The sequence below is a fragment of the Pipistrellus kuhlii genome, unplaced genomic scaffold (assembly GCF_014108245.1).
Source record: "Pipistrellus kuhlii isolate mPipKuh1 unplaced genomic scaffold, mPipKuh1.p scaffold_m20_p_1, whole genome shotgun sequence".
Taxonomy (NCBI): domain Eukaryota; kingdom Metazoa; phylum Chordata; class Mammalia; order Chiroptera; family Vespertilionidae; genus Pipistrellus; species Pipistrellus kuhlii.
Genome location: NW_023425404.1, coordinates 91,545,631 through 91,558,023, shown reverse-complemented (window position 1 = coordinate 91,558,023; position 12,393 = coordinate 91,545,631). Strand labels below are relative to the sequence as shown.

The window sequence follows — 12,393 nt, the reverse complement described above, 5'->3', positions numbered from 1 at the left end:
AATACTCTTCCAATAAGACCCCATTATATTGACAAACTCAAGGTCACTTTCCTTTAACCAAAAACACTGCTTCTTCTCTGCCTCATACCTTCTCTGAAGGGAGGGGCTTCATGTGCCTTTGACTCTTTCTCATTTTCTCTTGGCCTTCTGCCTAGGGAACATGTGTACTCACACCCAGTCACATGCTTATACAATCCCACATCTATCCTCACCACTCCAGCCATAATCGTGCTGAGGTTAAACCTCACTAAGCCACTTTGCCTTCAGCTTTAACCCCAGCTTTCCCTTTTCTTTTTGGAATTATACAGAATCTCCCAACTCATTTTCAATGAGAGGAGGCAGAAGAGGAGGAGGAAGGTTGGGGTCCAAGCCCAGAACCCCACTTCCTTCCCCCCTCCCCCCACAACTTCTTAATACTTCCTTCCTCCAAGTTTGAAGCTGAAGAATGGGTTAATTTGAGGCTTGGAAGATGAGGCTGGTTTAAGGGCTTCCTGTAGGTAAGACCTTCCAGTGCTCTCCCATCCTATCCAAGGACCTTGATCTTGTTAGTTCTCCCAAGTCTTCAAGATAGGGCCTTTTAAAGGCTTATGGTGCCTCAAATCTGACTTCTTTAAAATAGCCAGTAGAAATAAGGCCAAGGAAGGGTCTGAACTGAACTAAAGGGTTAGTCCCAACCCTCTTTGTTCAGCCTCAGAACCTTACTCTGCATTGGATCAGGGAACTCTTCCTTTCCAACAGGCATTGAACACTCACTCACTTATTTTGGTGGGGCATTATGATGGGCTTGGGGATAAAGTGGCAACAAGACAGACACATTCTCCACCCTCATGGGAATAACATAAAGGATTATGAGGAGCATGCATCTGAGTCCAAAGAATTGAGAAGTGTCTCAGAATACATCGAGTTCTCAATAATAAATGGAGTTTAACCAGGTGACAAGAAGGGTGGTGATTATTTCAGACAGAGAAAATATGAAAAATTCAGTGTGTTGGGGAAATTGATGGAAGGCTAGTATGGTTGAAGATTGGTAATGGGGGCAGAGTGGCCAGTTAGGTATTCAGGATCAGGTCATCTATAATCTTGTCTGGATTTTGAACTTTTTTCCCTAGGAGCAGTGAAGAGCTACTAAAGGGTTTTAAGCAGTGTTGTGATATAAGATATGTTTCTAAAGAGACTTGAGTGTAAGAAAGAGAAAGACTGAAGTAAAAGAAAGTAGATGTGGGAAAGAACTTGGTGCGATTTTTCATTGCACCAGAAGACTAGAAAGGCAAATGGGAACATTTTCTTCTGTCTTCTATTTGGGTGCCCCCTTAAGGTGGGTGGATATCTGCCATTTATTGCATGAAAGGAACCGTAGAGAACTCTTGGGACAGATACTTATTGTATCAACAGGGAAACTGAAGCCCAGAGAGTGTCAGTGGCAGGATTGGATTTGAAGTCTCTTAATTCCTAGGCTAAGGTTGTTTTCAAAGCACTGTGGCTGACTCCTCCAACCACCAAAAGGAAAATGAGTCACTCTGCCTTTTGGACATCACTGTTGCTGGGGAGGGGGCGGGGGAAGATGCTGACTTGGAGACCCTCCCTGATCATCTTGCAAGGCAACCCTTCCTTGAAGAGTTGCAGGTTGGTTTGGAGCTAAATCACCAAACACCTGATTCTGTTTACATCTCTGCTCCATCTTCTACCAACATGCCATATCAACTGATATTGGAACTGGGCAGGGATGGGGCCCTGTCTGAAAGGTTCAGGGGCTCAGTTATGGCATAAAGGAGCCTGTATGGACTACTGGTATGGGAATGGAAGGATGTGGGATGGAAAGACAGGGAAGCATGTAAAGGCAGATGAATGAAAAACAGGAAGAATTAAACCTAAATAGAGAAAGAGGGAGGGAAGAAAAACGGGAGGGAGGGAGAGAGAGGATAAGGAAATAGTCAGAGACTCTGATGGTAAAAAGAGTAAGAATTAAAGGTATTCTACAATATACACTGCCCTTATTGTAAAGATGGCCTTAAAAGATTAGCTTGTACTTACATACTGAAATAAGTGTCTATAAAATAAGAAAGTAAATTGCTATAGATATAGCAATATAGGAAACTGGACTGAATTAGAAGAAATCTGGGTAGTATAGTCTTGTCCTTTTATGCCTCATTTAATATAACCTCAACCCAAAAGGTAGAAGATACACTACTACTTAGTTGGTCCTAGTTCTTCTATGGGCATTTATTTTACTGAAGCCCCTATATTATTGTGCATAGGAACTCTCCAATGTGCCCAGTGGAAAAGGTGCCCCAGTAGCAGCCTGATTACAGCTCTCAGCCCTTATGAAAATACATTTAGCTGTTACCCAGGGCCCACAACTTCTTTCCTAAAAAGATCATAGAGGATAGTAGGTGAAATTGCCTCACCAAATTTGGTGAAATTTCTCACCAAATCCTGAAAACACAATATGGTGAAGGTAAGGAGAGATAAAGGTATTTCTCCTCATATCATGTCCTTCCCTGACCCATGTATGACGTGTGACTCTGGCTCTCTTACTCCAGCTAGCTTGGACAAACTTGTCTGCATGTAAACAGCCTCCTCCTTCTCTCTATAGGAAGAAAGGGGTGTGGCTACACAAGACTATGTTGTCTCTGTCTTTTAAGCAAGGGCAGGGAAAAGACTCCTTTCTGTCTCTTCATCCTGGCTCACCCTAAGGTGGGAAAGCAGAAAAGTGTAGGAGGATTGTGGAGGGACAAAGATGAGATATAGGATTGGGGAGATTAGAGCATGAAAGTAGTGTGGGTTCAGCTGAGAGAAAACCTGAGATGAGGGAGTACAAGGTGGCAGGAATTCTAAGCTGAAGATAGAGTTTTGGACTCAAATCAGAAGCAGAACACTATGTTGTGATTCTGGCAGGGGTATGAGAGATTTGCTATTAAACATGAGGGTGGAATTTGGAGCTAGGAGGGGGATTGAATTTTGTGAGTTAACTAGGCCTGGGTTCTGAAAAGGGTCGAGTTTGGACCTGTGGCATTTCAGGTTGTCAGTCTAAGAGCCAAAAGAAGGCTCTGCAGGTTGGCTGGGCTTGGAGGCCAAAATGAGTGGTGCAAGTCCAAGATATGTGTATGGATGGGTAGGTTTGAGTAGGGTGGCACACGATAGAGATATTCAGGAATGATTTCGTCCAGCATTTGGGAGATTGAGGTTATTAGAGACCAAGAAGGTGGGATAAGTTTTCAAATTCCAGGATTTGGGAAGTCTGCTGAGAGGGATGGAGGGAAGTCCAACGGAAAGTCGGGGACTGTTGAGATGTAGGAAGTTGGGGGTTTGAGTGCAGAACATGTCAGGGAACCAGAGGGATGATGAAAGGGAGCATGTCAGAGAAAATTCTGGGTTTGGGGTTCTGTGAACTGGGAAGGATACTGGGTTGAAGTGAGGCTGGTATTAGACTGATGTAGGACTGGATCTAGGTAAGGCTAAGGTTGGGGCTGCATTTGAGGCTGGAGTCTGGGCTGGGCCGAACTCTAATCGGATTGGGGCTGGACAGGGCTGGGCTGGGCAGGTTGGGTAGGGATGGGTAGGGCTGGATAGGGCTGGGCTGGGCTGACCCCGCGCACCTTTATGGAGGCCGGTGAGCCGGTCCTTCAGCACCGTCAACTGGTAGATGCGGCCGAACTCCTCAAACAGCGACTTGAGGTCCTGTTCATCCAAGCCCCGAGGGATCTGCCCCACGAAGAGCTTTATGGCATCATGGTCCTTCATGGGCTCGGCAGGATCTGGGTTTAGTCTGCTCAAGCAGATGCCGCTGTCCGGGGTACTGAAACCCAAACGCGGGCCGGGGCGATGGGCGGTGCTAACCCTCCGGGCGCAGCGACCATCTTCCTGCTCAATCCTCCTTTCCTCTGGTCGGGCGCGTCCCGCCGGTCACGCTGTCCCCTCCCAGAAGGGAGGGGGCGGGCCCAGGGAGGCGAGGGAAGGGACGCCGCACAGGGAGCGGGGTCCCTGGTGAAGGGGGCGTAAAGAGGGTGGGGCTGACTAAAAAGGGGCGAGGACGGGGCGGGGCAGGCCCAGACAGCAGGCGGAACAACAGGGAGTTTGGCTTGAGGTCGCTGTCGGAAGCTCTCTGGGTTCCTGCCCGAGCTTTCCCGGAGCCAAGCCCTAAGCTCGTGATTGGTGACGTCAGGCAGAGGTCCTTGGAGTCTACGCAAATAATTTGCATAATAAGGAAGCAGCGGCCAATCAGAGCTGGAGTTGATGAGGCTCTGTTGGAGGGCGAAGCTGAGGCTGGACTCACAAGCTCCTGCTCGCCATGGCAACCAGACCTTCAGATTCCCAGTAAATGTGAGCGGGCGTGGCCATAAATAGTGCGTGTGCGCCTTGGACTTCTTCGTTATGCATGGTGATGTCTGTGGGAGTCGTAGCTACCTGTTTCCTCACACTCTGGCGCACACGGGCCTTTCCAGAGGGGTGGATTGTTTTTACTCTTCTCCATTCCCACCACCAAGTCCAATTCCTCGGAGCCATCCTACTCCACCCCATCACACCTCTCTTACTTTGGTGTCTTCAACCATTTCCTTACCCACATGCGTCAAACACGTTTGTCTTCCCACCCCTGCTTTTTTTTAATTGTAAAGAAAATTTTGAATAAAATGAAAACTGCAAAAACACTCATTGAACACCGATTTCTCCTCTGGAGAGTGAGGGAACTTATATTAGCCATACGCCCAGATACCTGATTCATCCCAATTTTGTGCTATCTACCTTTTCTAGACAAGAAACCTGACGGTCTGAGAGTGAAGGAGATTTAGATCAGGTCCACCCCTAACATTCGCTGAGCCCAGGGCAAGGGAAATAGACAAACTGTGTTTAAATATTTCTGGGGTCACTTGCCCTCCCCGCTTGGAGCCGCCCCCGTCGCCGCCGCCTGGCTCGTTGCGGCTCCGCCACAGGGGCAGGTGCGGAGGGGCTCCCAGTCCGGCCGCTGCTTCGGGCCTGTGGCTCCCCCTAGAGCCGCTGAAGAGCCGCCGCCGCGCCTTGAGAAGGGCGGAGGAGCGGGGCTGAGCGCCCGGGGAGGCTCGAGCGCAGGGTAGAGGGACCAGGGCAGAATCACCAGCACTGGCTGAAGGTTTGCTGGCATGGGTAATCTCATTAAAGTGCTAACCAGGGATATAGACTACAATGCAGCACATTTTTTCTTGGACATTGAAAGTACCTTAACATGGGGAATCTTCTCAAAGTTTTGACATGCACAGACCTTGAGCAGGGGCCAAATTTTTCCCTTGATTTTGAAAATGCCCAGCCTACAGAGTCCAAGAAGGAAATTCATAATCAGGTGAATGTAGTGTTAAAAGATGCAGAAGGCATCTTGGAGGACTTGCAGTCATATAGAGGAGCTGGTCATGAAATATGAGAGGCCATCAGCATCCAGTGGATGAGAAGTTACAAGAGAAGGGGTGTTTGGAGTCGAGTCCCCTGCCGACCTGAGAATCGGGGGATGGAGCAAGGGTAGGTAGCCCTGCCTGCTCTCCCCCAGGAGTCGGGTCACTTGGGGACATGGCAAGCAACAGTGTCCTTCTTTCTGCTGTGAGTGCAAAATTGGAATCTGTAAACATGTCCTTGAATTAACATAGCAGAGCACAGCTAGACGAAATATCCCAAGCAGCTATCTCCCTGTGTAGGTCTTAAGGGACTGGCACGTAGCCATCATGCCGAGAGAAGGCCATTTGGAGGAATGCCCAGCTTTAGGGTATAAAGGAGTTTGCGTCTTTAATAAACTTGCTGCAGTGCCATCGAGCATTCCAGCCCTCCTGAAGCCCCGCTGTTCCTGTCCTTTTCTTTTTTCTTTTCCTGAGCCACCTAGCCCGATCTTCAGGACCTGTAATACCGGCTGGTTCCGGTAAAGGGGTGCTGTTGTCCCACTAGTAGGCAAATTAAAGAAATTTTATGAATTTTCTCAGAGGTTAGAAGCAGCATTAAGAGGTCTTCTGGGAGCCTTGACAAGTACCTCATACTCTCCCACACAGCACCTAGAGCGAGAGCAGGCTCTCGCTAAGCAATTTGCAGAAACCCTTCACTTCACACTCCGGTTTGATAAACTCAAGATGACAAATCCTGCCATACAGAATGATTTCAGCTATTTTAGAAGAACATTGAGTCGTATGCGGATTAATAACGTTCCAGCAGAAGGAGAAAATGAAGTAAACAATGAGCTGGCAGATCGAATGTCTTTGTTTTATGCCGAGGCAACGACAATGCTGAAAACCTTGTGATGCCACAACAAAATTTGTATCAGAGAATAAAAACTTACCCATAGAAAATACCACGGACTGTCTGAGCACCACGGCCAGCGTGTGCAGAGTAATGATGGAAACGCTGGAATACAGAAACAGGTTTAGAAGCAAAGAGATCGTGTCGTTCTGCTTGAGAGTAATGGTGGGCATCATCATACTCTATGACCATGTACATCCAGTGGGAGCATTTGCTAAAACCTCAAAAATTGATATGAAAGGTTGTATTAAAGTTCTTAAGGACCAGCCTCCTAATAGTGTAAAAGGTCTTTTCAATGCTCTCAGGTACACAACAAAATATTTGAACGATGAGACTACCTCCAAGAAAATCAGATCCGTGCTGCAATGACACTCCGGAGCGAGAGCCTGCGGTGACCGCGGACGCAGTTTTTAGTGATTGCAATTACTCTCTCACTGCCGTTTTATTTCTTCCCTCTCCCTCTGCCCTCTTTTTAAATCATGTACTTGTTCTTAAGACTTCCTTTCTGCCAAAATCTGTCAAGCTATACCCTGGAGGGGTTGCCTTTAAGACAGGCCGCCTGAGGCAGCTAATCATGCATCACATTGGGGTCTCCACTGAGAGAAATTCTGTGACTTGAACTAAATATTTTTAAATGTGGATTTTTTTAAAAAACTAATATTTAATATTGCTTCTCCTGCATGGCGAAACTGCCTACTCTGCTATTTAAAACCCTCAATGACTTTATTTTCTACTGCCGCTTTTTCCATGTGCAGCTAAATTAAAATGTTTAAATTAATTGTGTTGTACAGATGGTACCAAACACAAAAACTTTTTTTAAATTAGTAAGACTTTTGTTTAAAGTTTTAAGTTTGCATTTTGGCTTTTTTGTAAGGATGTATGTTGGGTGAGTAACTTTATTAACTAACGTTAAAACTGTGATGCTCATGTTTAAAGAATGGCTGTTGATGATAAAATAAAAGCCAGCTTTCATTTTTCTAAAAAAAAAAGTTGTCGCCCTGCCTGGGTGGCTCAGTTGGCTGAAGAGTACACCAAGATGCCCAAGCTGGTTTGGCTCAGTGGATAGAGCCCTGGCCTGCAGATTGAAAGGTCCTGGATTCCATTCTGGTCAAGAGCACATATCAGGGGGCGTGCAGGAGGCAACCAACTCATATGTTCTCTATCACCCCTCCCACTCTCTCTCTTAAAAAAAAAAAAAAAAAAAAAAAAAAAAAAAAAAGAGTACACCAAAATGTTTCTCTCTGACCTCATATCAATAAACTTATCTTCAGGTGAGGATTTTAAAAAGTTGTAAATCAAATCAAAATGTTTGTCTCCAATTTTTACAAATACGCATTCATAATAAAACTGAAAAAATATATAAAGCTGGTTTTTATATGACCAAGTTGACAAATATTCGAGCTCATGGAATATTATTACTCTTGTTCATGTCTGAGTATTCTCTTGATTTAGTGATGTTTGGACATAGGAATAATACAATAAAGATAAACAATTTATACATTATATACATTTATTTTAGAAAATCTTTTCATGCCTTTTTTTATCAAGTAAAATTTCTAACTTATGCCCACTGATTATTTCAAGAAACTTCTCAAGAGCAGCAGTAGAATTGGAATCAAAAAAATATTATCACAACAAAATTCAAACTCAGAAATAAATTACGATTTCAAAAATATATTTTTAGTGATTTCAGAAAGGGATAGGGAGAGAGAGATGAAAACATCAATGATGAATAAGAATCATTAATCAGTGTCAGATACCCCACACTGGGGATCAAACCTGCAACCCAGATATGTGCCCTGACCAGGAATCAACCATGACCTCCTGGTTCATAGGTCAATGCTCAACCACAGACTCATACCAACTGGGCAAAGTTGTGATTTTTAGAAGTTATTTTAAACTTTTAATAAAAGTTCTTATTTAACTTTCATTGAGTTCATCATGTTTTGAAATTTCCTTTGACCCACAGATTATAAATGTATTTGTAGTTTTCAAACATTGAGAGATTTTCCTGTTTTCTTTCTGTTACTGATTTCCAGTTTGAGTCCATTATGGTCAGAGAACATACTCTGTATGATTTCAATTATTTTAAGTTTGTTGAGGTTTTATGACCTTCAGAATATGTTCTATATTGGTTAATGTTTTGTTGTTACCTAAAAATAATGTATATTCTGTTGTTGAGAGTAGTGTTCTTACCAGTAAATGCTAATTAGATCTGTTGGTTGATGGTGTTGTTGAGGTTTATATTCTTGCTGGTTTTATGTTTAGTTTTGTCAATTGTTGAGGGAGGGATTTTGAAGTCTATAATTGTGAATTTATTTATTTCTCTTTTCAGTTATATTAGTTTTTACATTATACATTTTTCAACTGTTGGTTAGTACATACACATTTAAGATTGCTATGTCTTCTTTTATCATTTATAATAATAAAAGCATCATATGCTAACTAGTCTGGACAGCTGAACAACCTTCCAGATACAATTCTGGACATCCTTCTGGATGAAGTTGCCCCGGTGGGGGCTGAGGCAGAGGCAGTTAGGGGTGATCAGGCAGGCAAGTAGTGATTAGGGGTGATCAGACAGGCAGACAGGTGAATGATTAGGAGCCAACAGTACCAGATTGCAAGAGGGAACCCAAATTGGGAGAGGATGCAGGCCAGGCTGAGGAACCTGTCCCTCCTGTGCATGAATTTTGTGCACTGGGCCTCTAGTTATAATATATCACTCTAAATTTGTGATCAATTTCTTGCCCATAGGGGTAAGCTCTTTGTCCAATCTCTTCCCACACCTCACAGACCCTTCCCCCTGAGAACTGTCAGTCTGCTTCATTTCCATGACCCTGATTCTATTACATTTACCAGTCTCTTCTGTTCATCAGGTGTTTTGTTTTTAAAAAATATATTTTATTGATTTTTTTTATAAAGAGGAAGGGAGAGGGATAGAGGGTTAGAAACACTGATGAGAGAGAAACATTGATTAGCTGCTTCCTGCTGGGGATATGCCTGCAATGAAGGTACATGTCCTTAACCAGAATTGAGCCTGGGATACTTCAGTCAACACTCTATCCACTGAACCAAACCAGTTAGGGCTTCATCAAGTTTTTTATTCATTTGATTTTTAGGTTCACTTGTTGATAGATTTGTATTTGTTGTCACTTTGTTGTTCATAATTTTTATCTTTACTTTTTTGTTCTTCTTTTTTAAAATATATCTTTATTATTCAGATTATTATAATTGTTCTTCTTTCACGCTCCCCTCCACCTGGTTCCCACCCATTCTCTGCCCCTCCACTATCCTCATCCATAGGTGTACAATTTTTGTCCAGTCTCTTCCCACACCTCCTATCCTTTTCCCCCTGAGAATTGTCAGTCCACTCCCTTTCTATGGCCCTGATTCTATTATATTCACCAGTTTATTCTGTTCATCAGATTTTTTATTCACTTGATTTTTAGATTCACTTGTTGATATTTATTTGTTATTCATAATTTTTATCTTAACCTTTTTCTTCTTCTTCCTCTTCTTAAAGAATACCTTTCAGCATTTCATATAATACTGGTTTAGTGGTGATGAACTCCTTTAGCTTTTTTTTTTTTTTTTTTTTTTTTTTTTTTTTTTTTTTTTTTTAACTGTGGAGCTCTTCATCTGACCTTCAATTCTGAATGATAGCTTTGCTGGGTAGGATAATCTTGGTTGTAGGTTCTTGCTGTTCATCACTCTGAATATTTCTTGCCACTCCCTTCTGGCCTGCATAGTTTCTGTTGAGAAATCAGCTGACAGTCATATGGGGTACTCCCTTGTAGGTAACTGTTTTTCTCTTGCTGCTTTCAAGATTCTCTTTGTTTTTTGCCCTTGGCATTTTAATTATGATGTGTCTTGATATGGTCCTCTTTGGATTCCTTTTGTTTGGGGTTCTGTGCACTTCCTGGATTGTAAGTCTATTTCTTTCACCAGGTAGAGAAAGTTTTCTGTCATTATTTCTTTCAATAGACTATCAATATCCTGCTCTCTCCCTTCTGGCACTCCAAAAATCCGGATGTTGGTATGCTTAAAGCTGTCCCAGGTGCTCCTGATACTATCCTCACACTTTTGGATTCTTCTTTGTTTCTGACTCTTTGATTGGGTGTTTTTTGTTTCCTCATATTCCAGATCTTTGGTTTGACTCTTGGGGTACATTGATTTACAGTTGAGTTTCTATATATTCTTTATTTCAGACAATGTATGCTTAATTTCTAACTGGTCTTTTTCCTTTTTTTTTTTTTTTTTTTTTTTTTTTTTTTTTCAATAAGGTCCTTGAAGGTCTCTTCAAGTTTCTCAGTGGTTTTTAGAAGATTCTCAGGTGGTTGCTCTTGGTACACCCCTTTGTGGGCTGAGTGCAAAGTCTTGGTGATAGACGTTTTATCTTTTAGCTGTGGTTTTGAAATTGTTATGCATGGCAGCAGTTTAGGTGTGTTTACCTACACCGCCATCTTGGATCCTCCTTTGTTTTCTCTCCACCTTTTTCATCTTCTTCCTCTTATTAGAGAATACCCTTCAACATTTAATATAATACTGGTTTGTTGGTGATGAACTTTTTTTTAGCTTTTTCTTGTCTATGAAGCTCTTTATCTGACCTTCAAATCTAAATGATAGCTTTGCTGGGTAGAGTAATATTGTTTGTATGTTCTAGTTATTCATCACTTGTATATTCTTGTCACTCCCATCTGGCCTGCATAGTTTCTGTTGAGAAATCAGCTGACAGTTGTATAGGTACTTCCTTGTAGGTAATGAACTGTTTTTCTCTTGCTGCTTTTAATATTCTCCCATTATCTTTTTCTTGTTGTGGTCCTCTTTGGATTTCTCTCATTTGGGGGTTCTCTATGCTTCTTAGAGTCATAAGTATATTTCTTTCACCAGGTAGGGGAAGTTTTCTGGCATTATTTCTTCAAATAGGTTTTCTCTCTCTTCCTCTGGTACCCTCATAATTCGGATGTTAGTTGTCCTAGAGGCTCCTTACACTATCTTCATATTTTTGGATTCTTTTTTCTTTTCTGGTTAGATGTTTTTTGCTTCTTTGTATTTCAAATCTTGATTTGATTCTTGGGATCCTCTAGTCTGCTGTTGGATCTCTGTATATTATTTTTTTATTTCAGTCAGTGTATGCTTAATTACTGATTGGTCCTTTTTCATATCCTTGAGGGTCTCACTAAATATTTTGAGATTTCTAGAAGATTCTTGAGTAACCTTATAACTGTGGTTTTGAATTCTATATCCAATATTTTTGCTTTCATCCATTTCTTTCATTTGTGACTAGTTTCTTTGTCTCTGCATTTTGGCTGCTTCCCTGTATTTGTTTCTATGTACCGGATAGCTGCTAAGTCTCCTTGAGTTGATAGAATAGCCTTGTGTGGTAGGTGTCCTATAGGACCCAGTGGCTCAACCTCCCCAGTCACCTGATGTGGATGCTCTTTATGCACCTCTTTGTGGGCTGTTTGAACAGCATTGTTGTAGTTAACCTTTGATTGCTGTTGGTATCACTGGAAGGAATTGACCTCCATGCTAATTGGCTGTGATGACCAGAAGTATCTACACTGGAAGATCTGTTGCACAGGAGATACCCTTATGGGGCAGAATGTGCTTCATTACATCTTTGTTGTTCACTGAGTCTGCCCCTTGAGTGTGTGTCTTATGGACGTGAAGAGTTATAATCTGGTATGGTCTCACTCTGACCTGGCTCTTGAATCTCCAAGGAGGTGCAAAGTCAGCCTTTGTCTTGGGCTGCCCAGCAGGAGCTATAGAGACATTTGCAAATTCCTCCTCTTTGTATGGAGTTTTAAAGTACCCAGATGAGGCCCAGCTGTGAGGCAAGGCAGGTTGCTGCTGCTGGACCTTGAGCCTTCTTTTGGAAGCTCTGGGGCTCTCTGATCCAGCTACAGTTTGACAGGTTTTAGGTGGAGAAAGGACAGGCCATTCATATGCAAAAGCTGCTGTGCACAGCTTGGGTGGGGTTGTAAATTGGGTGGGGCAGGGTCTCAGGGAATTTCCAGGGCAGAGCAAACAGCAATAGCTGCCAGTCAGCCCTGCAACCAGGACATCCCCAGGTCTCCACATACTGAGCCCCTGTGCAGGAACAATGATCGCTGCAAGTACCTCTGAGAGAAAGTTGCCCTAACA

General features: G+C 42.9%; 2 protein-coding genes across 2 annotated transcripts in view; one reads left to right on the top strand and one right to left on the bottom strand.

Moving 5' to 3' along the window:
- The window catches only part of CELF6 (CUGBP Elav-like family member 6), a 40,825-nt gene extending 36,968 nt beyond the window's left edge, over positions 1-3,857 (bottom strand). Inside the window, 2 exon segments of the mRNA XM_036457017.2 lie at positions 3,597-3,821; positions 3,824-3,857. Of these exon segments, the coding sequence (XP_036312910.1) occupies positions 3,597-3,821; positions 3,824-3,857 (259 nt within the window).
- Positions 3,858-5,188: 1,331 nt separating this feature from the next.
- LOC118729467 (CYFIP-related Rac1 interactor B-like) lies at positions 5,189-6,659 on the top strand. Its single transcript, XM_036457011.2, is given in 3 exon segments — positions 5,189-5,432; positions 5,882-6,244; positions 6,246-6,659. Coding segments are annotated over 3 exon segments (780 nt in total). The 5' UTR covers positions 5,189-5,385; the 3' UTR covers positions 6,616-6,659.
- Positions 6,660-12,393: the final 5,734 nt, after the last annotated feature.